This window comes from Heterodontus francisci, chromosome 8 (genome assembly GCF_036365525.1).
Source record: "Heterodontus francisci isolate sHetFra1 chromosome 8, sHetFra1.hap1, whole genome shotgun sequence".
NCBI lineage: Eukaryota > Metazoa > Chordata > Chondrichthyes > Heterodontiformes > Heterodontidae > Heterodontus > Heterodontus francisci.
In genome coordinates this window covers 63042706-63070565 of record NC_090378.1, presented here as the reverse complement: position 1 = coordinate 63070565, position 27860 = coordinate 63042706, and the positions used below count along the sequence as shown (strand labels likewise).

Genomic DNA, 27860 nt, shown 5'->3' with positions numbered 1-27860 from the left:
ATGATAAATGTTTGTTGAGGGAGCTGACCTGATAAGTTGTGATTCCTATTCTTGTCCTCATCACACTCAGCCTCCTCATTGTCCTCACCGTAAACTTGAGCTCACCTAAAACTCTGCTGCTCCTATCCTAACTTGCACAAGGTCTCATTCACCCATTACCCCAGTGCTCACTAACCTATATTGGCTCCTGGGCTGACAAAGCCTCTATTTTTAAAATTCTCATCCTTGTTTTCAAATCCCTCCACAGCCTCACCCCACCATATCTCTTTCACTACATTAAAGGTGCTATATAAGAGCAAGCAGTCATTCACAGAATCACAGAATTGTTACAGTGTAGAAGGAGGCCATTCAGCCTATCGTGTCCGTAGTGGCTCTCTGAAAGAGCAATTCACTCCGTTCCATTCCCCTGCCTTCTCCCCATAACCCTGCACATTCTTCCTTTTCATATAACTGTCTAATTCCCTTTTGAATGCTTCAGTTGAACCTGCCTCCACCACACTCTCAGGCAGTGCATTCCAGACCTTAAGCACTCTCTGCGTGAATAAGTTTTTCCTGATGTCACTTTTGCTTCTCTTACAAAATACTTTAAATCTGTGCCCTCTCATTCCTGATCCTTTCATGAGTGGGAATAGTTTCTCTCTGTCTACTCTGTCCAGACCCCTCAAGATTTTGAATACCTCTATGAAATCAGCTCTTAGCCATCTTTTCTCCAAGGAAAACAGTCCTAACTTCTCCAATTTCTCTTCATAACCGAAGTTCTTCATCCCTAGAACCATTCTTGTGAATCTCTTCTGTACTCTCTCCAATGTGTTTGTTGTTGTCATCATCATCTGTGCGAGATGATATATGAGGCAATGCTTTTCTTCCTCTGCTTTACACCCAGCAGATCGTTCTCCGGGTTGTTTCTATAACTAAGTCCCTTTTTACATGCACAGATATTTAACCTAACTCATAATTCCCTATCCGGAGAAATGCCTACATGCGATGGCTACATAGGGCACCACTCAACTCCCATCGGACACGGGTACCCCACTAGATATCAAACCAGTATTTAAAGGCGGGAGCTCCGGTCTGCTGTTCACTAGGGCAACATCATTATTAGCTGCGCATCGAGTATACCTCATAGTTTTAACTCTTGTATGGTGTTTGACAGCAATCTGAATCACTTTGTTTTACAGCGCCATCTATTCTGTCTAATTACCTTTATATTTTATGGAGAAATTATATCTGTGATCAATTTTGAGTCACATTATACATTAGAGCCAAACCTCCCTGATATTCCAGTTAGTGAATTATGCAGTATGGAACTAATTCACAGGAAAGTTTTGGGTTCAATCCCTGATATGTGTGAGTGGACCTCAGTGAGTGTACAACAACTGGCCTCAACCCAGGCAAAGGAGAGAAGACCAGTCCAGGTTCCCACTTCTGATGAACATCCAATGCTTATGTATGGCCATTGGAATAGGACAGGATCGGGCTTAGCTTTAATGGCTACTACAGTTGATGCTTACAATTGTATATTGAGGTAGACCATTTATGTGAGGTACTGGAGAGCAGCCAGTGCCCTGGAACCTTACTCAATATGAGTCAGAACCTTTTTAAGAGGAGAAACTTGGAGGCAATTTACTGTAAGTGCAAAAAATATCTATCCTATTAACATTTCTACTAAAATAAATCTTGTGTGTTAAATAAAAGCAACATTCCACATTGATGGTGTAAATGCTGGTTTGATAATCAATGCCAGATAGTAAGCATTTTAAACTACAGAATTTTAAGCTTTAATACACAATACTAGATGTAGAATTGGACAGATTCTGGACCCAGTAGTCAACTGCTGATTATTTCTTGGTACATCAACAATTATTAAATCCTTCAGTGTGTGCATTAAGATCATGGGATGCACCAATGTTTTGCCTCCACTTGTCTGGGACAAAATAATTCCAAAATCAAAACAAGTGTGTATTTTGGAAATAACAATTTTGAATGACAATTCAAACACTGTATCTAATTTAATTTTAGAGAATTAATAAAAACTATTGAAGATTCTATCTCCTGATTTCCCTTTTTATTGTTATTAGTTATCCATTATTCTTTATTTAAACTATAATTCTAACATACTTTGAACATGTTATTGATTATGATATTAATGCTGAGTAGCTTTTACATTATGTTTTCCTTCTTCTCTTTTAAAGGAACATGTTCCCATCTAATCTAGTTCAAGCTACATTTCAACAGGTGAGTTGATATCCTTTTTTTTATGTTCGTACATAGGATGTGGGCTTGCTGGCAAGGTCAGCATTTATTAGCCATCCCTAATTGCTCTTGATAAAGTGGTAGTGAGCCACTTTATTGAATTGCTGCTGTCCTATGTGGCACTTAATGCTTTCTTTCTTTTGAGAAATCCAGGTGAAGTGCCAAAGTTCGTAACGCAGAACACCATTAAAGCTGAAAAGAATAGGAAAAGAGACAAGATAAATGATGATGAAGGGTCACTGACCCAAAACGTTAACTCTGCTTCTCTTTCCACAGATGCTGCCAGACCTGCTGAGTGGTTCCAGCATTTCTTGTTTTTATTTCAGATAAGTGATGATGTACTGGTTAAGTGATACGAAGTTTAGGTCTCAAAATCCTGTAAATTATAACAGGAAAGGAAGATTATAGGAGATTAGAGTTTGACAAAGAATGAGTTAGACTAGGAAGTGCTACAATAAGTCTTGATTTCAACACAGTAAAAATATAGAGAAAAGGTATATAAGAGGACGTAAATTGGTAAAATGGGAAGAGATGTGACAAATGCAATTTATTGCATTTAGGTGTGAAGCGTTACACTTTGGGATGAACAACATGGAGAGGCAGTGTCATCTAAATGTTACTATTTTAGAGGAGTAAAAGAGTAGAGGGTTCTGGGGGTGCACATACTTGACTTTGTAAATAGGGGCATCACATATAAAAGCAAGGAAGTCAAGCTAAACCTTTACAAATCTTTGGTTAGGCCTCCGCTGGAGCATTGTGTACAGTTCTGGGCACCACACATTAGGAAGTATGTCAAGGCCTTGGAGAGGGTAGAGAGGAAGTTAACCAACATGATACCAGGGATAAGGAGTTACATGGAGCGATTGGAGAACCTGGGATTGTTCTCCTGAGAGCAAAGATAGTTAAGGAGAGACCTAATAAAGGTATGCAAAATAATGGGGGGGTTTTGAAAGAGCACGTTGGAAGGAATTGTTTCCTTTGGCAAGTGGGTCAGAAACCAGAGGTCATAGTTTTAAAATAATAGGCAAAAGAACAAGAGGGAAATAACAATTATTTTTCACATAGAGGATTGTTAAGATTTGGAATGTACAAAATTGAAAGGGTGGTGGAATCAGATCCCATAGGAATTTTCAAAAGGCAGTTGGACATATATTTGGAGAGAATTAATATGCAGAATAATGGGGAAAAGCTGGACAGCTTTCAAAGAACCTGCTCAGGTGTGACAGGCTGAATGGCTTCCTTCTGTATGCTGTAAGATTCTATGATTTTATCAATCTATGGTATATTTGAGCCTTAATGGAGAACAAGATGCAATTCGTAGGAAAGTCAAATTATGTGTTTCTCATTTCAGATATTTACTATCCCAGAACTGAGAAAAGAGTAAGCGAAAATATTTAAATGCAGTTCTAATTGAATGTGATGAAAATTTCTAGCTAGTAACAGAAATTTTAATAACATGTGTTACGGTCAAGTGAGGAGGGGTCGAAGGGCTTCCCTCTTTTCCCTCTCCTTGTTAGACCACAACAGTCTTAATTCTTTCTTAAAGTGGATGTACTGACCAATTCAGTAGGTGTTTAATCACTTATTTGCTATGATCATAACAAGAACCAATTGGACAGGTTTTCTTGTGTTAACAAAGAAAGAGGTTAACTTTATTGTACCTAAACCGAACTAATAAAATAATAAACAATGTGCCAACTTTCAGTCTCACACACACACTAGAAATTTACACACAGACAAATAGGTTACAGAGTGGGGAAAGGTAGATTGGTAGAGTTAGAGTCCATAAAAATGGAATATAGTCTGTGGAGTTGGTGATCAGCTGGCTTCTAGTTGAATTCAGTGGTCCTGAAGCTTTTAGTTTGGAGGGGTAGATGATTGGTTCAGTGAGTCTCTTGGAGATAGCGATGCGGATGATTTCCTCCAATGGGGTTTCTGATTGTAGCCAGAGTATGCAAAGGTGGTCATTCAACAAGCAGGATTTGAAAGCTTTCAAGCTGGAATGGCGAGAGAGAGAGAGAGAGAAAGGGACCCCCACTTAGGGTCTGCTCATGTAACAGTCCAGTTGCTTCTCCTTTGCTGAAGAGAAAACACCAGCTTAAAACCACAGGTGGGGAGGGGCTTGTCACATGACAGTCCCTCAGTGATTCAGACATAGCATTTAGCAATATTTCTTCTTCTTGCTAAAAGAAAGAGAACAAACAGTTCCCTTAACCTTCCTGAGTCTTGGTTCTTGCTGGGAAATGCAGCCATTTTGTCTCCCTCGTCACAGCCCTTGCAGTGTAGTATACAGTGTTGCAAATTAGGTGATCATCTTAAGCTGAAAGGATGACCTTGCTGGCAGCTTGTCTTTTAAAAATGTCTTTAAAAATATATATAAATTCAGATCTCCAGTCAGTGGACCAAAGAAAATTATCATTCAATGGTGTAACACCTCCCCACCACACAGAATGAAATGTGACAACAGGAATATTTCATTATGAGGCCACAAATTAAAAAGAAACTGTACACACACACTCATCAGTCTCACTGTCATAGCCATACTCTAGTTTTTTCTCATCTTGGATTGGGCATGAGCACAACTGGGGAACTCCAACTGCTTTGACTGGGCTCAATCAGCTTGTACTCCAGCATATACTGAATTTCCTTGTGTATTTCTATAATATCTTCATCTTCCAGTTTCTCTATATCAGTGAACTCAACCCTGGATTCAAAGTTGTTCATAACTTTGTGGAAATCATCCAGTGCTTGTTGTACATGTTTCTTCTTGTGCTCATTCAGCTTGGCCCACAATTCTTCCTCAGTTAGGATACTTGACCTGCAGTCACCACCATCATCACCATGCTCTAAATCTGCCACAAAAACCTTTTAGGGCTCAGGGTTTTCCTTTCGCTTATGAGCTTTTCTGTGTCTCCCTTCAAAATTTAAATCTTTAACTTTTAGGTCTTCAATCTGAAATGTTCTGGCCTTCACATGTTTATCCGCCTACCTTTTCATAGCTGTCTGGGAGGGTTTTAGGTTCCTGAGCCACTGCACAGGCTCGCGTGAGCCGTTCTCGGAACATTGAGATGTAGTCTAACAGGGAAGATTTGTTCCTGTGTCCCAAAAACCTCTCCTTGATTAGTTTTAGAGGACCTCTCGCCTCGTGTCCATAAACAAGTTCAAAGGGACTAAAGTCAGTGGATTCATTGGGTGGGTCTTTGGCAGCAAACAGAAGAAATCCCAGCCCTTTGTCCCAGTCATGGGGGTACTCATTGCAGTATGCCCTGATCATTGTCTTTAGGGTCTTGTGGTACCACTCCAAAGCCCCTTGTGACTGTGGGTGGTAGGCTGAGGATTTTAGCTGGGTTATGCCCAGATTACCTCTGACCTTTTCAAGAATACTGGACATAATATTTGTACCCCAATCCGACTGGATCTCAGCAGGCAGCCCATATTGGGTGAAGAATTGGGTTAGCCCCTCCACCACTACCTTGGCAGAGATAGTTCTAAGAGGGATACCCTCTAGAAATTAAGTAGCCACATCCATAATGGTGAGAAGATACTGGTAGCCCCCTTTTGTTTTCGGCAGGGCCCCACACAATCTACCAGTATTCAGCTGAATGGTTCCCCAAAAGCCTGTATGGGAATTAGGGGTGCAGGTTTTATTGCAGGTTGAGACTTCTCCACAACCTGGCACATGTGGCAAGTCTTAAGAACTCCATTACATTCTTGTGGAGTTGCGGCCATTGAAAATGCTGTCTGATGTAGGCTTGGGTTTTTCTGATACCGACATGTCCAGCCATTAGAATCTTGTGGGCTATTCTCAATATTTTCCTACGGTACCTCGGCAGCACCACTACCTGGTGAACCACTGTCCACTTTTCATCTGCAGGTCTGTGAGGAGGTCTCCACTTCCTCATCAACACCTCATCCTTTAAATAGTAGCACCCTGGAACTCCCTCTGCTTCAGCTTCAGTTTGGGCAGTCTGTGGTAACTTTTTTAACCCTGGGTCAGCTTGCTGAGCCTCAACCAAGGAAGACCTGTTTAATCCATCCTTTGGGTCCTCTAACTTCCCAAAGAATTTTTCAGATAACCAGACAGTAGGGTCATCTGTCTGCAGTGCCAGTTCAGCCTCCTCTGAAGGAGCTTGTTTGGCCATGGACCGGGTTACCATAAAGTCAGGAAAATATCAGGGACCTTTTCCTGTAACAGCTCTGTTTCCCTGATCTCTTTCAGTCTTTCTAAAACCACTGGGGAAGCTACCACCTTTGTCCCCACCAGATCATTACCCAGGAGCAGGTTGACCCCATCCACAGGTAAACTAGTGACAAGCCCAATGGTTACCGGTCCTGAAACTAGGTCGCACTCCAGGTGCACCCGGTATAAAGGTATGGACATATACCTTCCTCTGATACTGTTTACTATCACTCTTGCATCCAATGCACTCTCTGGGGGAAAGGTCATGCCTTTTCCTACCAGAAGAGATTGAGTGGCCCCTGCATCCCTAAGTATGACTAGGGACTTACTCGCCTCACATGAGGGGTATAGGTCACTTTTCCTCTGGACACAAAATCCTGGTAACTCTCAGGGATTTTGTTAAATTTCCCCACATTCTCAGCAGTGGGTTTACTCGGTTTTACTGCCGCAGTTAAAGCCACAGCCTGGTCTGCTGTGTTTTCTATCCGGGCCCCTTTTCCTGCACTGGTCTGGTGCACCCTGATTAAACCTATGGGTTTTCCCCGTAACTTCCAGCAGTCAGCTCGTAGGTGACCTGCCTTGTTACAATGGAAACATACAGGCTTTCGGGTATCACTCCTGTTCTCAGAGCCTTCCTTCTTGGCCTGAGGAGGGCCCCTGTGTTTCCAGCTCTCCTTTCTTGCTCATGGCTGTTCATCCTCCTATCACCTTCCCACCTGTCATTTTGAGGCTTTTGGAGGTGACTAGGGAAGGGTTTCCCTTGGGCAAGAGCTTGTGAATAAGGGTATAATCATCAGCCATGATTACTACCTGCCTGGCTCTTGGAACCTTTAGATCCTCCACGTGATTTCTTATAGAAAGAGGAAGCAAGTTTTTGAACTCCTCGAGGACGATCACCCCCCTGAGGTTTTCACAGGTGGACTCTATCTTAAGTGCCCATATCCACTGGTCAAAAGTGAGTTGTTTAACCCTTTCAAGCTCGATGGAAGCTTGATCTGTTTTCTTTCAGAGTTTCGGAATTTTTGGCAGTATGCCTCCGGTGCTAGCTCATATGCGCACAGGATAGCATTTTTAATCGTCTCTTAATCTGATGAACTCTCATCAGGCAACAATGAATAAACCTCATGAGCTTTTCCTGTTAATTTGCTTTGCAATAACAGTATCCAGCTGTCTACTGGCCACTTAACTGTTTTGCAAGCTTTTCAAAACAGATGAAAAATTCTTCTACATCCCCCTCATTGAACTTTGGTATCAACTGGGAGAACTTTAAGAGCTTAGCACCCAGTCCTGAACTAGGGGTAACTCCCTCACTAGCAGTGCCTTCACTGGGTACGTTGGATCTTCTCCTGTTCAGTTCGAGCTGCCTTAATTTGAATTTCCTCTTTTCCTTCCATTCCTAGTATTCTCTTTCTTTCCCCCTTTCCTGGAAAGCTCTTTCTTTTTCTTGGAATTTTAATTCTAATCTCCTCTGTTCTAGTTGTATCTAATGTTACTTTGTCTGTTCCAGATTCTATGCTTGTCTCTGGTTCTTCACTGTCAATTTTAAAATGATTGGCCACAGGTTTTAGGATTTCAGATTTCCTAGCATTTGGACAAATAGCAATCTCTAACTGCCCTGCTACATTCCTCAACTCTTCAACAGATAGAGCTTTTAACCTGGCCCAAGTTACTTCACTCTGTTCTAGGAAGCTATTGGCCTTGAATGTGGACATTTTAGTACTCAAGCGCTGAAAACCATAAGACAACCTATATTGAAGTTTTCAAATTATTGCTTGAGATCAATTTGATTTCCAATTTTCCGTTTGTTTTTGGGTTTGATCCCAGACATGAGCTCCCAAATTTGTGTCACAGTCAAGTGAGGAGGGGCTCGAAGGGCTTTCCTCTTTTCCCTTTCCTTGTTTGACCACAACAGGTTTAATTCTTTCTTAAAGTGGTTGTACTGGCCAATTCAGTAGGTGTTTGATTACTTACTTGCTATGATCATAACAAGAACCAATTGGACAGGTTTTCTTAAGTTAACTAAGAAAATAATAAACAATGCACCAACTATCACTCACACACACTAGAGGTTTACACACCCACACAAATAGGTTACAGAGTGGGGAAAGGTTGAGTTGAGTCCATAAAAAAGCTATACAGTCTGTGGAGTTTGGTGATTCAGTTGGCTTCTAGCTGAATTTAGTGGTCCTGAGGTTTTTAGTTTGAAGAGGTAGATGACTGGGTTCGGTCAATCCCTTCGAGATAGCGATGCAGATGATTTCCTCCATTGGGGTTTCTGATTGTAGCCGGAGTATGCATAGGTGGTTATTCAACAAGGAGGATCTGAAATCTTTCAAGCTGGAATGGAGAGAGAGAGGGACCCCCACTAGGGTCTGCTCATGTCAAAGTCCAGCTTCTCCTTCACTGCAGACAAAACACCAGCTTAAAGCCACAGATGGCGAGGGGCTTGTCACATGACAGTCACAAACGTAGCATTTAGCAGTACTTCTTCTTCTTGCTAAAAGAAAGAGAACAAACAGTTCCCTTAACCTTCCTGGGTCTTAGTTCTTGTTGGGAAATGTGGCCATTTCATCTCCCTCCTCACAGTCTTTCCAGTGTATGATACAGTGTTGCAAATTAAGTGATCATTTTAAGCTGAAAAGATGATTTTGCTGGCAGCTTGTCTTTTAAAAATGTCTTTTTAAAAAAATATAAATTTAGATCTCTAGTCAGTGGACCAAAGAAAATTATGATTCAACAAAACACATTGGTGTAACATGTTTAAAAAAAAATTTCAGTGACTGTTACTTTGCCAAAAATAATAGAGGGCCTTTCAAATCTTCCACTGCTTTTTGGGTGAGGACTGGGATCTGTTCATTGGATACAAAAAAAGCAATGGTCTGGATTTTTCAGTCAGCAGCGAACCAAGGATACTCACCACTGCCACAAAGTACGTTTCACTAAGAGATCTAGCAATCTCTCTGGAGAGAATTTCAGCTGTATCACCATGTAGTAGTACTGCAACAGATCACAGCTTTCTTTACTGGGATTCCCAGCATGGAACAGCATATGAACATATGAATTCGGAGCAGGAGTAGGTCATTCGGCCCCTTCGAGCCTGCTCTGCCATTTAATAAGATCATGGCTGATCTGATTGTGGCCCCCAACTCCACTTTCCCACCCCTCCCGATACCCTTTGACTCCCTTGTTAGTCAAGAATTTATCCACATCTGCCTTAAAAATATTCAATGACCCTGCCTCCACTGTTCTCTGGGGAAGAGAGTTCCAAAGACACACAACCCCCCCGAAAGAAAAAATTCTCCTCATCTCAGTCTTAAATGGGCAACCCCTTATTTTTAAACTGTGTCCCCTAGTTCTAGTCTCTCCCACAAGGGGAAACATCATTTCAGCATCCACCCTGCCAAGTCCCCTCAGGATCTTAGATGTTTCAATAAGATCACCTCTCATTCTTCTAAACTCCAATGCATACAGATCCAACCTGTCCAACCTTTCCTCATAAGATAACCCCCTCATCCCAGGTATCAGTCGAGTGAACCTTCTCTGAACTGCCTCTAATGCATTTATAGCCTTTGTTAAATAAGGAGACCAAAACTGCACACAGTACTCCAGATGTGGTCTCACCAATAGCCTATACAACTGCAGCAAAACATCTCTACTTTTATATTCCATTCCCCTTACAATAAACGACAACATACCTAATCACTTGCTGCATTTGCATACTAACCTTTTGTGATTCATGTACCAGGACCCCAGATCCTTCTGTACCTCAGAGTTCTGCAATCTCTCTGTCCAAGCAGGCAGTCACGTTAAAGGCTTTTCACAGACCACCCCAACAAGAAACTTAATGCACTAAAATAAAATCCCTTTTAAAAATGTTTGCATAGAGCAATTTAAAGATTAGGACATACACATGGGGTGAAGATAGAAGCTAAAATATTCTGAAATTTGCCTAAAGAATCTACTAATTAATCATTTAACAGCACTCCACAAGTATAAAATTATTTTTTTCAGGGTCAGTTTTGTTCACCAAGTTTCATTAATCACATCACCATTAAAAACCCAGTTACAACTGATTAAACAAGGTGTAACTTTTTAAGGGGTTTCAAATGGCGATGTGGGAGTGGGAAGGTTGAAATTCTCACTGATTTCATGATTGCCAGCTCTGGGGGTGGGGTGTGCGGGGGGGAACCACAGTGCAACTTGTATCGGGACCCTTCAGGATTTCCCCGCTAACCTATGGATGCCCAATATCCTGAAATCACAGTCGGTTTCAGAGGGGTAATGACGGCAAATGCTGTCAACCCCCGCCGCAAAATATGGCCCAATGTGTTGCAGGCCTTGGGGAAACTAGGTGGTGCAATGGGTTACCCAACGACACTTTGTAATTGGACTTCAAATTCATTCCAGTATGTCTTTATGTCTGAATGACCTCAGGCTGTCAAAGGTGGGCATGAATTGTGTTTTGGCAAGCTGAAACTTGTCTCAGTGAACGTGGACCCGCAGTAAGGATCAAAACTAAATTGGCATGTCTCATTAAAGAGTTGACAAGAGTGGCTGTTGTACAAAAGTTGAAGTCCACCCATGAAGATTCCCACGTGTGTCTAATTGCAGGACTCTGTTCATGTTGGTGGTACTGCACCCAATATGACTTAGTACTTTAAGAACAGAGGAGGCATAGGGCTGGATTTTATGTAGGCAGCAGGGGTCCTGATGCCAGGCCAAAAAAGTGAGGGGAATCCCGCCTCAGCCATTCTGGAGGAACCCCTAAACACATTTTAATGGTGCTCAGGCAGTTAACTGCCTGGCACTGGGCTCCCTGTCCCTTTCAGGATGGGGTGCCCACCTCCAACAGCTGCCGGCCAATTAGACAGCCAGCAGCTCAGAAGTCCCAGCAGTAACACTGGGAGCGGTGGCCACAACCGGTACTGCAGGAGGCATGGGACCAGGAGTAGTGCTTGAGCCTCGAAGAGGATATAAGTGGGGTGGACACGCGGGGCCTTTGAGGGGTGGATGCTTGTTGAGGGCAAGGGGATGGGTGTTGGCGCACGGGTGGTCTGCACACCCCCTCCCTCCATCCCTGCCCAGCCCACAGGGAGGCCACCTGGTTTTACTGGGTGGCCTCCCCATATGGCGGGACTCCCATCAGCCACTGGTAAAATACCAGTGGTGACGAGAAAAGGCCGCTTAAGTGGCTGTTAATTGGCCACTTAAGGGCCTCAGTTGGCCTCTGGGTGGCCTTCCCGTCCCCTGACAAAATCGAATGGCATCTGGAAGGTGATGGGCACTCCACCCCTGCCATCCTTCGCTATTTTATCAGCCTCCACGCCACCCTGCCCGTCCCTAGAGGGCTGATAAAATTCAGCTAGTAATTTCAGCTCTTAGCAATAATGTTTCATTTTCAATTTTTGTTCGTACTTGGCTGCATAGATATGAAAATAGAAGTTATGCAGCTGTATTTGATATTTAAAAAAAATTATCACATCATTGGGAACACTCAAATATAAAATCTTTTTGTTTCACAGTATCGAACCAAGATTGTCCCAATAGTCGTTTCTGTCAAAGTAGCAGGATCTGAAGCTGCCACGAGAAAGCCTTTGATCTATGGAATTCAAGGTGACAATGACTCTGAAATAATTCAGAACATTTCCTTGGATATCACCCCACCTCCAGAAATCATATACAAATCAGGGCCAGGATCAAGTGATGGGATGAATGTTCTTGGCATTGTTATATTTTCTGCAACAATGGGTAAGTTTGCTAAGCAGAGCATCTTCTGTTAAACTATGCAGCATGTATCAGAATTTATAGATTATTGATTGGTAAGTTTTCACCTCTGATTTCCTGTGTCTATGTATCACTTCTTCAATGAAGTAACACACCTATAATTTAAAATCTCTGCTAATCCATAGAAGTCTACTTATCCTGATGTGTCATTTTTTTTCCCTAAATTAAAATAAGTAAAAGTACCTTGCAGTATTGTCACTGGACCTATACTGAGATTGTATGGCAAAAATTACTTAATGTATTTTAATATGCTATATGCATTTTGTGTAATATTTCATCAACTCACATTGCTTTTGCCACCAGTGATCCAGTGATGGGCTTTTGATCACCAATATTTCATTTAGTGTGAGAGTACAAATTAATGTTCGATCGAGGGACACAATTCCAAGCAGTGACTTGCTTTACAGCCACTTTTGCACATCACCATAACGTAACTGCATATTCTTATTTTCAACAGTAATATAGTAACATTTAGAAAGCAAAAAGATTTTATTTCCTTTCCTCAATGGAAAAATTAAAGGGAATTATAGTTCTTTTTATCCAACAAAATACTTTTGCCTCAGGTAAATACTGTCTCCTAAGATAATTTCTTGAAATGCCTATGATTGACAGCAAGATTAATTATCCACAAAACAAGTTGAATTCAAGCCTCGCCCCTGTCCACCCATTGAATTTAATTAATTAAAATGATGAATAGCATTTTATTAAACAGTCATGTGTTTATTTACTGTACCGGAGAGGTAGATTCAGAACGTGGAAATTGTCCATGTATTTATGATATTTATTAAAGGAAAGCAAGACTTACATATTTTTCAAGAAATAAACACAAATGTTTAACTCATTGTTTGTGGCAATTCTTAGAAAATTGCAAACGGTCGATGTCAGACTCAGATCCCCCTTTCCCCAAATCTACCAACACCCTATGAATCCACCAGTGGGCCAAGTTTCCTACTCCCCTTGTTCACCCAAAACCCAGGTTCCCCTCCAGCGTGGTGACAGACCAACTCCAGGACCTCAACCCATGTTCGGTCAACTCTAAAATTGCTCCCACAGTGCATCAAAAGCCAAGAATTGTTCCCTGTGCTGTTAAACACCATACACCTCCATTGCTACAGCTTTCATACTACCTTGTTGTGTAGTCTCACTTTAAAGAAAAGTCTAAGGTCTAAAAATTAAACCAAGGCAAATAATAGACATAATGGTGAAGATCATTAATTTTTTGCTTTCACAGAAGAATGTTCAGAGTTGAGGAATTCAATGACCGACCATCATTTAAGAAATCCTACAATAAATTGTAATAAAAACAGAACTTTACTTATTCAATTACCATAAATCAATGGCCTTGATATACATGCAGGCTATATGGCCTAATACACGTATGGCAGCTAATTTATCCATTAATTTGCACAAAATTATTTTTCAAAATTGTTTTGAGTGCCCTTTTTCTTTCTCACAACCTCAAATATTCACAACTCAAATGGCTTCTAACATAATAAAATGTAGACAATAACATATTTCACAATGATACTATTAAACTTACCTGCAAAATTATCCTTTCTGCATTTGAATGCCTTCACGAATACTTTTCTTGAATGCTTTGCTCCCTTTCAAAAGACAGCTGGGAGTTCAAAGTAACCTCAAAACTAAGAGGATTCATTACCCCTGCGCCCACAATCCCTTGAATGCCATAATATGTGCATTTGTGATGTGCAGCATGTCCCAGCATGCAATATTATATTCTCTCAATGCAACTGGAATTGTCTTATACTGTAACAGAAGTTTTGCATTTTTGTTTTTCCAAATGATGAGAGAACAATCTGGAATTAATTTTAAAAGATTTATTGAGATGATGTTTCATATTTAAACTATTATCTTGTTTAACTTTCACTTCAGAGAAAGTTGGCCTGATTCGGAAAAGACAGAAAAAGAGTGATTAGAATACCTATGCTTTATCTTGTTTACACTAATAATTCGATATATTTATTTTTATCAGTGCAGAAGTCAAATTGTGTCTGCTTAGGCTATTGCAGCATTTCAATGTCTTTATCAAATGACTTTTCATAACAAGCTGGAAGTCAAAGTTAAAATGAAAGATTTTTTTTTATTCATTCATGGGATGTGGGCGTCGCTGGCCAGGCCAGCATTTATTGCCCATCCCTAATTGCCCTTGAGAAGGTGGTGGTGAACTGCCTTCTTGAACCGCTGCAGTCCATGTGAGGTAGGTACACCCATAGTGCTGTAGGAAGGGAGTTCCAGGATTTTGACCCAGTGACAGTGAAGGAACGGCAATATAGTTCCAAGTCAGGATGGTGTGTGACTTGGAGGGGAACTTGCAGGTGGTGGTGTTCCCATGCATTTGCTGCCCTTGTCCTTCTAGTTGGTGGAGGTCGCGGGTTTGGAAGGTGCTGTCTAAGGAGCTTTGGTGCGTTGCTGCAGTGCATCTCCTAGAAGGTACTCACTGCTGCTACTGTGCATCGGTGGTGGAGGGAGTGAATGTTGGTGAATGGGGTGCCAGTCAAGTGGGCTGCTTTGTCCTGGATAGTGTTGAGCTTCTTGAATGTTGTTGGAGCTGCACCCATCCAGGCAAGTGGAGAGTATTCCATCACACTCCTGACTTGTGCCTTGTAGATGGTGGACAGGCTTTGGGGAGTCAGGAGATGAGTTAATCACCGCAGGATTCCTAGCCTCTGACCTGCTCTGTAGCCATGGTATTTATATGACTACTCCAGTTCAGTTTCTGTTCAATGGTAGTCCCTAGGATGTTGATAGTGTGGGATTCAGCGATGGTAATGCCGTTGAATGTCAAGGGGAGATGGTTAGATTCTCTCTTGTTGGAAATGGTCACTGCCTGGCACTTACGTGGCATAAATGTTACTTGCCATTTATCAGCCCAAGACTGGATATTGTCCAAGTCTTGCTGCATTTCTACACCGACTGCTTCAGTATCTGAGGAGTTGCGAATGGCGCTGAACATTGTGCAATCATCAGTGAACGTCCCCATTTCAGACCTTATGATTGAAGGAAGGTCATTGATGAAGCAGCTGAAGATCGTTGGGCCTAGGACATTACCATGAGGAACTCCTGCAGTGATGTCCTGGAGCTCAGATGATTGACCTCCAACAACCACAACCATCTTTCTTTGCGCTACGTATGACTCCAACCAGTGGAGAGTTTTCCCCCTGATTCCCATTGACTTCAGTTTTGCTAGGGCTCCTTGATACCATACTTGGTCAAATGCTGCCTTGATGTCAAGGGCAGTCACTCTCACCTCACCTCTTGAGTTCAGCTCTTTTGTCCATGTTTGAACCAAGGCTGTAATGAGGTCAGGAGCTGAGTGGCCCTGGCGGAACCCAAACTGAGCGTCACAGAGCAGGTTATTGCTAAGCAAGTGCCGCTTGATGGCTCTGTTGATGACACCTCCCACCACTTTACTGATGATTGAGAGCAGGCTGATGAGGCGGTAATTGGCCAAGTTGGACTTGTCCTACTTTTTGTGTACAGGACATACCTGGGCAATTTTCCACATTGCAGAGTAGATGCCTGCGTTGTAGCTGTACTGGAGCAGCTTGGCTAGGGGCACGGCATGTTCTGGAGTACAGGTCTTCAGTAGGATTGCCAGAATTATGTCAGGGCCCATAGCCTTTGCAGTATCCAGTGTCTTCAGTCGTTTCTTGATATCACGCGGAGTGAATCGAATTGGCTGAAGTCTGGCATCTGTGATGCTGGGGACTGCAGGAGGAGGCCGAGATGGATTATAAAATCGGCACTTCTGGCTGAAATGCATCAGCCTTAGTGTTCACACTGATGTGCTGGGCTCCCCCATCATTGAGAATGGGGATATTGGTGGAGCCACCTCCTCCAGTTAGTTGTTTAATTGTCCACCACCATTCACAGCTGGATGTGGCAGGACTGCAGAGCTTAGATCTGATCTGTTCATTATGGGATCGCTTAGCTCTGTGTATCGCATGCTGCTTATGCAGTTTGGCACGCAGATAGTCCTGTGTTGTAGCTTCACCAGGTTGACACCTCATTTTGAGGTATGCCTGGTGCTGCTCCTGGCATGCCCTCCTGTACTCTTCATTGAACCAGAGTTGGTCTCCTGACTTGATGGTACTGGTAGAGTGGGGGATATGCTGGGCCATGATGTTACAGATTGTGGTTGAGTACAATTCTGCTGTTGCTGATGGCCCACAGCACCTCTTGGATGCCCAGTTTTGCATTGCTAGATCTGTTTGAAATCTATCCCATTTAGCAGGTGGTAATGCCACACAACACGATGGAGGGTATCCTCAATGTGAAGGTGGGACTTCATCTCCACAAGGACTGTGCGGTGGTCACTCCTACCCATAGTATCATGGACTGATCCACCTGCAGCAGGCAGATTGGTGAGAACAAGGTCAAGTATGTTTTTCCCTCGCATTGGTTCCCTCACCACCTGCCGCATACCCAGTTTAGCAGCTATGTCCTTTAGGACTCAGTCAGCCCGATCAGTAGTGGTGCTATCGAGCCACTCTTGGTGATGGACATTGAAGTCCCCCACCCAGAGTACATTCTGTGCCCTTCCCACCCTCAGTACTTCCTCCAAGTGATGTTCAACATGGAGGAGTACTGAGTCATCAGCTGAGGGAGGGCAGTAGGTGGTAATCAGCAGGAGGTTTCCTTGTCCACGTTTGACCTGATGCCATGAGACTTCATGGGGTCCGGAGTCAATGTTGAGGACTCCCAGGGCAACTCCCTCCCCACTGTATACCACTGTGCCGCCACCTCTGCTGGGTCTGTCCTGCCAGTGGGACAGGACATACCCGGGGATGGTGATGGCAGTGTCTGGGACATTGTCTGTCAGGTATGATTCTGTGAGTATGCCTATGTCAGGCTGTTGCTTGACTAGTTTGTGGGACAGCTCTCCCAACTTTGGCACAAGCTCCCAGATGTTAGTAAGGAGGACTTTGCAGAGTTGACAGGGCTGGGTTTCCCGTTGTCGTTTCCGGTGCCTAGGTCGATGCCGGGTGCTCCATCCGGTTTCATTCATTTTTATTGAAAGCAGTTGGATACAACTGAGTGGTTTGCTGAACAGTTTCAGAGGGCATGTAAGAGTCAACCACATTGCTGTGGTTCTGGAGTCACATGTAGGCCAAATCAGGTAAGGACAGCAAATTTCCTTCCTTAAAGGACATTAGTGAACATTTGATATTATCAAATGCTCAATGGCCTCTAACATGCCAAACACTTTCTCCTCCGACAGTCCTTAGCTAGCAATAAAGGCAAAAACATACAAAAGTGGAATATCGCTCATTAAGCAAATGGTATTGATTCTTTTACGGTCACAATTTTAAGTTGAAAACAATATGTTCCACACAGGGAGAGGGGAGTCTCATTGAACTTTCTGGCAATCTAAGAGTTAAAGTTGCTCAGATTGTGACTTGAATTTATTGATTTTATAGTTAATCAAAAGGATTTCAGGTTGATTTGTTAGCATGTCCTTTTCCCCCTCTCTGTATATTTCTTTGACTTAAAATAGTGATTGCTTAATTTTGCTGTGGGCCCATAAACCAATTGCCGTGTTTCAGGTCTGGATATTAACGCAATGCTGCGACAACCAGTTAAAGTTATTGACTTGAGCTGTGACAAGTATATATTCTCTGTGTGAAGGTATAATGCTGGGGAGAATGGGAAAGAATGGAATGCCACTTGTCAGCTTCTGTCAGTGTTTAAATGAATCTGTGATGAAGATTGTCGCTGTTGCCACATGGTGAGTTTCTGTCAGGATCATAACTGAATTTTAATGAATGTTTCATTAAATGTTCAATTATGGTGTCAGATGGGAAAGTTGTGACCAGTAAATGCTAATAACTGTTTATTTCGGTGGTAAATGTTAAACTTACCATGGATCTTATAAATCATATATTGATAACCGTGCACTAAAACTCCCTGGATAGCAACACTAAACGTTGCTGTCTCCATCAGCTCAGTACACCCCACCAGACTGCAAGAAAATTCAGGAAATTAAAAAAAAAAATTTTTTAAAACACCAATCCGCAATAATCACCCATCAGTGCTCCTGCCTCAGCGTATCTACTGCTGTAAACTTCAAGTCACCCAAAATTTAAATGCTCTTTAAACCTACTTTTTTTGATCAAGCTTTTGGTCATAAATTGTTCTTTATGTGGTTGATAAAATGATAAAATTTGCCTGATAACGCTCCTGTGAAGTGCCTTGGGATGTTTTACTACATTAAAGGCGCTATGACATGTTATTTGTTATTGTAACCCTTTCAGTGTCCACTGATGTAAATGCGATCTGATGATTGAATTTCTCTGTACAAAGTAGTATTTTCAATGACGAGTCTGCAATATTACTCATTTCTTTTGTGTGCGAACTATTGTAAGATTCACTGGAATACAAGCAATATCCGAAGAATACATGGGTTTTTATTATAACTTAAACTAAAACATATATACACACAGCTATGACAGGAGCACACCTACACACATCTCACTCTGTTGGGTTACATTCAAAACTGTCTGGTCATGTGTGACGCGACATCACTTCCTCTGGTGACCCTTCACTTCCAGCCTCTTAAAGTGATCCCACAACAGAGTCAGTATAGATTACAACGAAGTTGCTATTCTGATTAGGTTCATGTTAAACTCATGACTATGGCTTATTTTTCCGTACCTATAATCTATTGCAAAATCTGATCACCTTTAGGCAGTGTACATTTTATACATTGTAACATTTGAAAAAATAATTTAGACAGTCCTATGTATCAATTGGTATCTATAGATTGATAAGTGATTCCATTTCAATATGTTGACGTAAATATAACCATAGTCTTTCAAAAGACTCTTTAACTTTTGTATTATTGAATTATATTTTTCAAAAACGTAAAATTGGCTTCACGTACGCTATCTGACATAGATTTATTTAAATCTCCAGAACATGAAAAAGAGGTGACCATTTTCTAGTCATTGTCTTCTCTAACTCTGCCAATTATTGAATTATGGACACTATAACTGACAAAATAGTATTTAGAATCATAGAATGGTAACAGCACAGAAGGAGGCCATTTGACCCCTCGTGCCTGTGTCAGCTCTCTGCAAGAGCAACTCAGCAAATCCTATTTCTCTGCCTTTTCTCCGTAGTCCTGTGAATCTTTTCTCTTCAGGTGTTTATCCAATTCCCTTTTCTCACATTAAACTCTTTGTATTTCTGTAACACACCTCATGAGATCTAAATAATGACAGTCTAAAGATCATTCTTGCATTGGGTGGGTGCTAGTCTTTTAATTTAGCTTTTGTCTCTATTTATTTTCTGCTTTGCTTAATTGGTTACATTTCACATAATGTCTTCTTTATTTTAGCTATTTCCCATTAGGCATAGTGTTCCTTATTGCTGGCAAAATACTGGAGATGGATGATCCGACAGCAATTGGAAAGAAACTGGGTTTCTATGCTATCACAGTGGTTTGTGGTCTAGTGGTCCATGGGCTATTTGTTCTACCCATGGTGTACCTCTTTATTACCAAGAAAAATCCAATAGTTTATATAAGAGGAATTCTTCAAGCTTTGCTCATAGCTTTGGCTACTTCATCAAGGTATGTTCCATGTTCTTTTGCAAGGGTTAAAATGCTATCATTTAATAATAAAAATAAATAATTTAATTATAAAAATGCCCCTCCACAATGGTGGCCTGCCAGCTGTGGCCATTTTTAATTTCAATAATTTTACAAGTGCTGAACTCCATTTCATGCAGCAACAAGCTACAGCTCTTTCACTGCTGGACAGCCTCCTATTAGCCCTCCAGCATTGAGAGCCCGCACCCGGTCCTTAATTGGACGGCGAGTGCACCCTATGGCCATTAATTGGCCTTTCATTCAAAGATTGTGGTGTGTGTGTCACGCCAATGCGTGGGGGTCAGGGCCTGGAAATTATCCTGACGTCGGGGTCCCACCCCAAAAATGAAAATCTGGCCCAAGGTGTCCACCTCTGAGAGAGACCAGTTATTCTGAATCCAAGAGAATATCCATTGCATGCCTGAACCGTACCTTGTTCCACAAGTCTATTATTCATTGTGTAAAAAGACAAAGTTACACCCGCATTCCCTTCTTACTGCTAGCCTATTTTTAACTTCTGTCTGAAATTTCACAATAGTCAATGATGTATTTGGTAACATCATGCATTCTGTTTACAGCAGAAGTAATTTGTCCAGATAGTGGAATAAACTGCTCAAAAGCAGTTTCCCAAATCAAATTCATAAAAAGTAATACATGTTTTATTGATTACAGAGGACACAGATAGTGGTTTGCATAGGTATGATTGTGGTTGCCACAAATGCAGGTAAATAGCCATACTTTGACTGCATCTTGTAGTGCCAATAAAATGGGCATTTTACTCCTTCAAGATTTTAAGGTTTTAAGACTACTCTGTGGCCAATAGTCTGGTTTGCCCACTTAGAGTTAATAACAAAATATTTTACATCAGAAATTATTCAGTTGATTTGATCAAAAAGGCTGTTAATTGGCTATGGGTACACTTTAAAGACATTTTTAAAGTACTGTCATTGGGAGTTTCTTTGGCGGTCCATTCACTGGTTAAAATGGACATTGGTTAAATCAGATACATTGGGCTGAATTTTCATTCCATGGTCAGGGCCCTGATGTTGGGACTGTTTCTGGGTCTTGATCCCTCTGCTGGATGTCCGACGTCCGACGGTATTTTGAAGGAGCTGTCCAATTAGTTGCTCGGTGGCGAGTTCGCCATCCAATTAGGGGCTGCAGTCGGGGTCAGGAGGTGGGATGTAGACGTGGCAGGCCCAATTTATAGGGCATCTGGCAGCCGTGATTGTGGAGGCTGGCATCCTGGGCGATGGCAGAGGCCTGATCGCAGCGGAGCAGCAGCATGACATACACTTGTAGAAGGGCAGCCCCACGATTTGCCAATGTCTCCCTCGAGGTCCTGTTAGAGGTGGTGGTTGCCGAAGGTAGCATCCTGTTTCTGGAGAGCAGCAGGAGAAGATCAGCCAGTCAGGGTGGAGGTGACTCAGGAGGTGAACAGCTGCAGTGTGGTCAGCAGGACGTGGGTGCATTGCAAGAAGCCCTTCAACAATCTTCTGAGGTCTGTCAAGGTGAGTACAATGAATCCGCCCAGATGACAGGCCTCCAGTTCTGGAGTTATCAGCAAACTTATAAGCAGAGCAGCCTGAGATTGCATAGTGCTCAGGAACAGTGAGGATACGTATGCAAAAGTGTACTCCTGAGCTGTGAGCAACGAATACAGCACAAGCACTAGTGGAGGAGTTGACATTGGAGCCATGGACATCATGGCCGGGATTTTGTGAGGCCCCCTGAGGGGGGATCGGGGGGGCGGTGGGGGGCAAGGAGTATCGCAATGGGTGGCAGGGGGACGGTGGGGCGCAAGACCCATCAACTCGCCGTTACCCAGCGATCTTCCCGGGGCGTGATAGACCGACAACAGCCTTGCCTCCAGAGTCCAGTTGAAGCCCTTAAGTGGCCTATTAATGGCTAATTGAGGGCCTCTTCCCACTGCTGGGATCTTACCAGCGGCAGGGGGTCTCAGCTGTGTGGGGAGGATGCCTTGTAATACAAGGCTCCTTCATGGGAAATGTGGCCCATGGAAGACCCCTACTGGGAACAACTTTACCCCCCTGGGACTCCCCTCTCCCTGGACCGCACAATCACCCCCACCCACCCTCTCACTGGGGTCATCCGGACTGGCCCCGGCAATCCCACCTCACCTACCTTTGTTCCAGGGTTCCACTGCTGGCCTGGGTCTGAGGCCTCTGCAGTACCGGTAGTGGCCACTGCTCCCAGTGGTACTGCTGTGCTGCTGAGCTGCCAGACCTCTGACTGGCCGGCAGCTCTTGGAGATGGGTTCCCCGTCCCTTTAAAGTCTTTAAAGGGATGGGGAGCCGGCGTCTAAAACTTTTGATACAAACAGACTGGAGGATCACTCCAGGGGTGCATGAAAAGGCAGGGCTGCCTTTTCGGCCTGGCGGTGGGACCCTTACCTCCAGCACAAATCCAGCCCCACATGTGAGTGAACCGCTGGATGTGGTGAAGGAGAGCACCATGGTCTTAACTCTCCTGCTCTTGACTTTGCAGGAAAAAAAACACACAACCCGTGAGAGAGGGATTACATAGGCATGGGTATGCAGTGGCGTAGTGGTATTGTCACTTGACTAATAACCCAGAGACCCAGGGTATTGCTCTGGGGACATGGGTTCAAATCCCACCACAGCAGAAGGTGGAATTTAAATTCAAATAATAAATCTGGAATTAAAAAGCTAGTCTAATGATGGACATGAAACTATTGTCGATTGTTGCAAAAATTCATCTGGTTCACTCATTTCCTTTAGGGAAGGAAATCTGCTGTCCTTACCTGGTCTGGCCTACATGTGACTCCAGACCCACAGCAATGTGGTTAACTCTTAGCTGCCCTCTGAAATGGCCTAGCAAGCCATTCAGTTATATCTGACTGCTACGAAGTGAATAAAAAGGAATAAACCCGGACGGACCACCCGGCATCGACCTAGGCACCGGAAACGGCAAAACCAGCCCTGTCGACCCTGCAAAGTCCTCCTTACTAACATCTGGGGGCTTGTGCCAAAGTTGGGAGAGCTGTCCAACAGACTAGTCAAGCAACAGCCTGACATAGTCATACTCACAGAATCATACCTTACAATGTCCCAGACACTGCCATCACCATCCCTGGGTATGCCCTGTCCCACCGGCAGGACTGACCCAGCAGAGGCGGCGGCACAGGGGTATACAGTCGGGAGGGAGTTGCCCTGGGACTCCTCAACATCGACTCTGGAGCCCATGAAGTCTCATGGCATCAAGTCAAACATGGGCAAGGAAACCTCCTGCTGATTACCACCTACCGCCCTCCCTCAGCTGATGAGTCAGTACTCCTCCATGTTGAACATCACTTGGAGGAAGCACTAAGGGTAGCAAGGGCACAGAATGTACTCTAGCTGGGAGAATTCAATGTCCATCACCAAGAGTGGCTCGGTAGCACCACTTCTGACTGAGCTGGCCGAGTCCTAAAGGACATAGCTGCTAAACTGGATCTGTGGCAGGTGGTGAGGGAACTAATGCAAGGGAAAAACATACTTGAGCTCGTCTTAACCAATCTGCCTGCTGCAAATGCATCTGTCCATAATAATATTGGTAGGAGTGACCACCACACAGTCCTTGTGGAGATGAAGTCCCGCCTTCACATTGAGGATACCCTCCATCGTATGTATGACATTACCACCCTGTTAAATGGGATAGATTTCAAACAGATCTAGCAATGCAAAACTGGGCATCCATAAGGCGCTGTGGACCATCAGCAGCAGCAGAATTGTACTTAACCACAATCTGTAACCTCATGGCCCAGCATATCCCCTACTCTACCATTACCATCAAGCCAGGAGACCAACCCTAGTTCAATGAAGAGCGCAGGAAGGCATGCCAGGAGCAGCACCAGACATACCTCAAAATAAGGTGTCAAACCGGTTAAGCTCCAACACAGGACTACTTGCATGCTAAACTGCATAAGCAGCATGCAATAGACAGAGCTAAGCGATCCCATAACCAACGGATCAGATCTAAGCTCTGTAGCCCTGCCTCATCCAGCTGTGAATGGTGGTAGACAATTAAACAACCAACTGGAGGAGGTGGCTCCACAAATTTCCCCATCCTGAGTGGTGGGGGGGCCCAGCACATTAGTGCGAAAGCTAAGGCTGACGTATTTGCAACAATCTTCTGCCAGAAATATCGAGCTGATGATCTATCTCGGCCTGCTCCTGCAGTCCCCAGCAAAACAGATGCCGGACTTCAGCCAATTCGATTCACTCCGCGTGATACAGAAACATAGAAAATAGGAGCAGGAGTAGGCCATTTGGACCTTCGAGCCTGCTCTGCCATTCATTATGATCATGGCTGATCATCCAACTCAGTAACCTGTTCCCGCTTCCCCCCCATATCCCTTGATCCCTTTTGCCCCAAGAGCTACATCTAACTCCTTCTTGAAAACATACAGTGTTTTGGCCTCAATTGCTTTCTGTGATAGTGAATTCCACAGGCTCACCACTCTCTGGGTGAAGTAATTTCTCCTCTTCTCAGTCCTGAAAGGTTTACCCCGTATCCTTAGACTATGACCCCTGGTTCTGGACTCCCCCACCATCAGGAACATCCTTCCTGCATCTACCCTGTCAAGTCCTGTTAGAATTTTATAGGTTTCTATGAGATCCCCCCTCACTCTTCTCAACTCCAGCGAATATAATCCAAACCGACTCACTCTCCCCTCATACGTCAGTCTCACCATCCCAGGAATCAGTCTGGTAAACCTTTGCTGCAGTCCCTCTATAGCAAGAACATCCTTCCTCAGATAAGGAGACCAAAACTGCACACAATATTCCAGGTATGGCCTCACCAAGGCCCTGTATAATTGCAGCAAGACATCCCTGCTTCTGTACTTGAATCCTCTCGCTATGAAGGCGAACATACCAGTTGCCATTTTTATCACCTCTTGCACCTGCATGCTTATCTTCAGCAACTTGTGTACGAGAACACCCAGGTCTCATTGCACATTCCTCCCTCTCAGATTACAGCTGTTCAGATAATAATCTGCCTTCCTGTTTTTGCTACCAAAGTGGATAACCTCACATTTATCCACATTATACTGCATCTGCCATGCCCACTCACTCAACCTGTCCAAATCACCCTGACGCCTCTCTGCATCCTCCTCCCAACGCACCCTCCCACCCAGTTTTGTGTCATCTGCAAATTTGGAGATATTACATTTAGTTCCCTCATCTAAATCATTAATATATATTATGAATAGCTGGGGTCCTAGCACCAATCCCTGCAGTACCCCACTAGTCACTGCCAGCCATTCGGAAAAACACCTGTTTATTCCTACTCTTTGTTTCCTGTCTGCCAACCAATTTTCTATCCATTGCAATACACTACCCCCAATCCCGTGCGCTTTAATTTTACATGCTAATCTCTTATGTGGGAGATCTCTTATATCTCTTATATGTTTCTTATATCAAGAAACAACTGAAGGCACTGGATACTACAAAGACTATGGGTCCTGACAATATTCCGGCAATAGTACTGAAGACCTGTACTCCAGAACTTGCCATGCCCCTAGCCAAGCTGTTCCAGTACAGCTACAACACGGGCATCTATCCGGCAATGTGGAAAATTGCCCTGGTATGTCCTGTACACAAAAAACAGGACAAGTCCAACCCGGCCAATTACCACCCCAGCAGTCTATTCTCAATCATCAGTAAAGTGTGGAAGGTGTCATCAACAGTGCCATCAAGCAGCACTTGCTTAGCAATAACCTGCTTACTGACGCTCAGTATGGGTACCGCCAGGGCCACTCAGCTCCTGACCTCATTACAGCCTTGGTTCATCCATGGACAAAAGAGCTGAACTCGAGAGGTGGGGTGAGAGGGACTGCCCTTGACATTAAGGCAGCATTTGACTAAGTATAGCATCAAGGAGCCCTAGCAAAACTGGTCAATGGGAATCAGGGGAAAACTCTCCGCTGGGTGCAGTCATACCTAGCGCAAAGGAAGATGGTTGTGGTTGTTGGAGGTCAATCATCTGAGCTCCAGGATATCACTGCAGGAGTTCCTCATGGTAATGTCCTAGGCCCAACCATCTTCAGCTGCTTCATCAATGACCTTCCTTCAATCATAAGGTCAGAAGTGGGGATGTTCGCTGATGATGGCACAATGTTCAGCACCATTCGTGACTCCTCAGACACTGAAGCAGTGCATGCAGAAATGCAGCAAGACCTGGACAACATCCAGGCTTGGACTGATAAGTGGCAAGTAACATTTGCGCCACACAAGTGCCAGGCAATGACCATCTGCAACAAGAGAGAATCTAACCATCTCCCCTTGACATTCAATGGCATTAACATCACTGAATCCCCCACTATCAACATCCTAGGGGCTACCATTGACCAGAAACTGAAATGGAGTAGCCATATAAATAATGTGGCTACAGGAGCAGGTCAGAGGCTAGGAATCTTGTGGCAACTAACTCACCTCCTGACTCCCCAATGCCTGTCCACCATCTACAAGGCACAAGTCAGGAGTGTGATGGAATACTCTCCACTTGCCTGGATGGGTGCAGCTCCAACAACACTCAAGAAGCTTGACACCATCCAGGACAAAGCAGCCCGCTTGATTGGCACCCCATCCACAAACATTTACTCCCTCCACCACCATCGCACAGTGGCAGCAGTGTGTACCTTCTAGAAGATGCACTGCAGCAATGCACCAAGGCTCCTTCGACAGCACCTTGCAAACCTGCGACCTCTACCAACTAGAAGGACAAGGACAACAAATGCATGGAAACACCACCACCTGCAAGTTCCCCTCCAAGTCACACACCATCCTGACTTGCGACTATATTGCCGTTCCTTCACTGTCGCTGGGTCAAAATCCTGGAACTCCCTTCCTAACAGCACTGTGGGTGCACATGCCTCACATGGACTGCAGTGGTTCAAGAATGCAGCTCACCACCACCTTCTCAAGAGCAATTTGGGATGGGCAATAAATTCTGACCTAGCCAGTGATGCCCACATCCCATGAATGAATAAAAAAGGTGGTGGAGTGGCACATCTCACTATACTGAACCATGGAGGAGGGAGCCCCTGAAATTGCCAGGGTGGCAGCTCGGCAGGAAATCAGCGAGGGCGAGATAGGTGTCCGTCTGGCAGAGGGTGAAAGCATGTTACCATTTCCATATGAAGAGGATGGAGCTCCATGCTCGTTTGTTGACTCCATGCCAGTGTTAAGCTGTTATGGGATACTGCAACTCTGTGTAAGCAGCTACTAACAGTAGAGAGCTTTCCTAACCAATGTCTGATGTCTCCCGCAGGGCAAGTTGTGGAGGAGCAGCCTCAGCATATCACTATGCTTTTGGCAACAACTTCAGAGGAGGAAAATGCATCCGAGGCACCACCATCACAACAGTCAAGCGCAGCCTCCACCAGCCCAGATACATTCACTGCAGTGGGGACTCACACGAATTTAGAATGGGTGGCACAAGATGACCAGCACTTCACATGTGAGCAGGAGGAGGTGACAAATGCAGAGGCAGCTGTGGGCAGTCCCCCTTGGAGGATGGAGAACAACTGCAGCCATGTTTGGCTGGGCAGAGATGCAGAGCCTTGGAGGTCAAATATAAGGCCAGTTTTTCTGGAAAAGCAACGGGAGATGTGTGCCCAAATGTTGGGGTTTCCTCAGGCAGTTCGGAGCCTTGGACAGAGAATGGAAGAGTCCATTCATGAGATGTGTTCTGCAATGTCTCGAGCATTTGAACGCATGAGATCTTTCATTGAAAGAGTGACTAGACTCTTGGAGAGCTATATGTGGCATCATGCTGAGTGGACGCAGGAACATCGCACTGTCACGAGCAGAATGCATGTCACATTCTATAGAATTGACCAGTCAGTTGCACTGATGGCACAACGACGCATGGACAGGTAACTGGATGCCCCCCGGCTGCTGGTTCTCTCAGACATGCATGCGCACCATGAAGGGGCTGGGGTAGGCAGGGATGATATCGAGGGGCACCCTTCATGGGCCACCTTTGTCATTGGCCACCCCCTTG

General features: G+C 44.0%; 1 protein-coding gene across 1 annotated transcript in view; it reads left to right on the top strand.

The window, feature by feature from the left end:
- The window catches only part of slc1a7a (solute carrier family 1 member 7a), a 98273-nt gene that overhangs the window by 55459 nt on the left and 14954 nt on the right, over positions 1 to 27860 (top strand). The window contains exons 4-7 of the mRNA XM_068036428.1: positions 2193 to 2235; positions 11956 to 12181; positions 17867 to 17966; positions 19578 to 19811. Coding sequence (XP_067892529.1) covers positions 2193 to 2235; positions 11956 to 12181; positions 17867 to 17966; positions 19578 to 19811 — 603 coding nt within the window. The remainder of the gene's footprint in view (positions 1 to 2192; positions 2236 to 11955; positions 12182 to 17866; positions 17967 to 19577; positions 19812 to 27860) is intronic.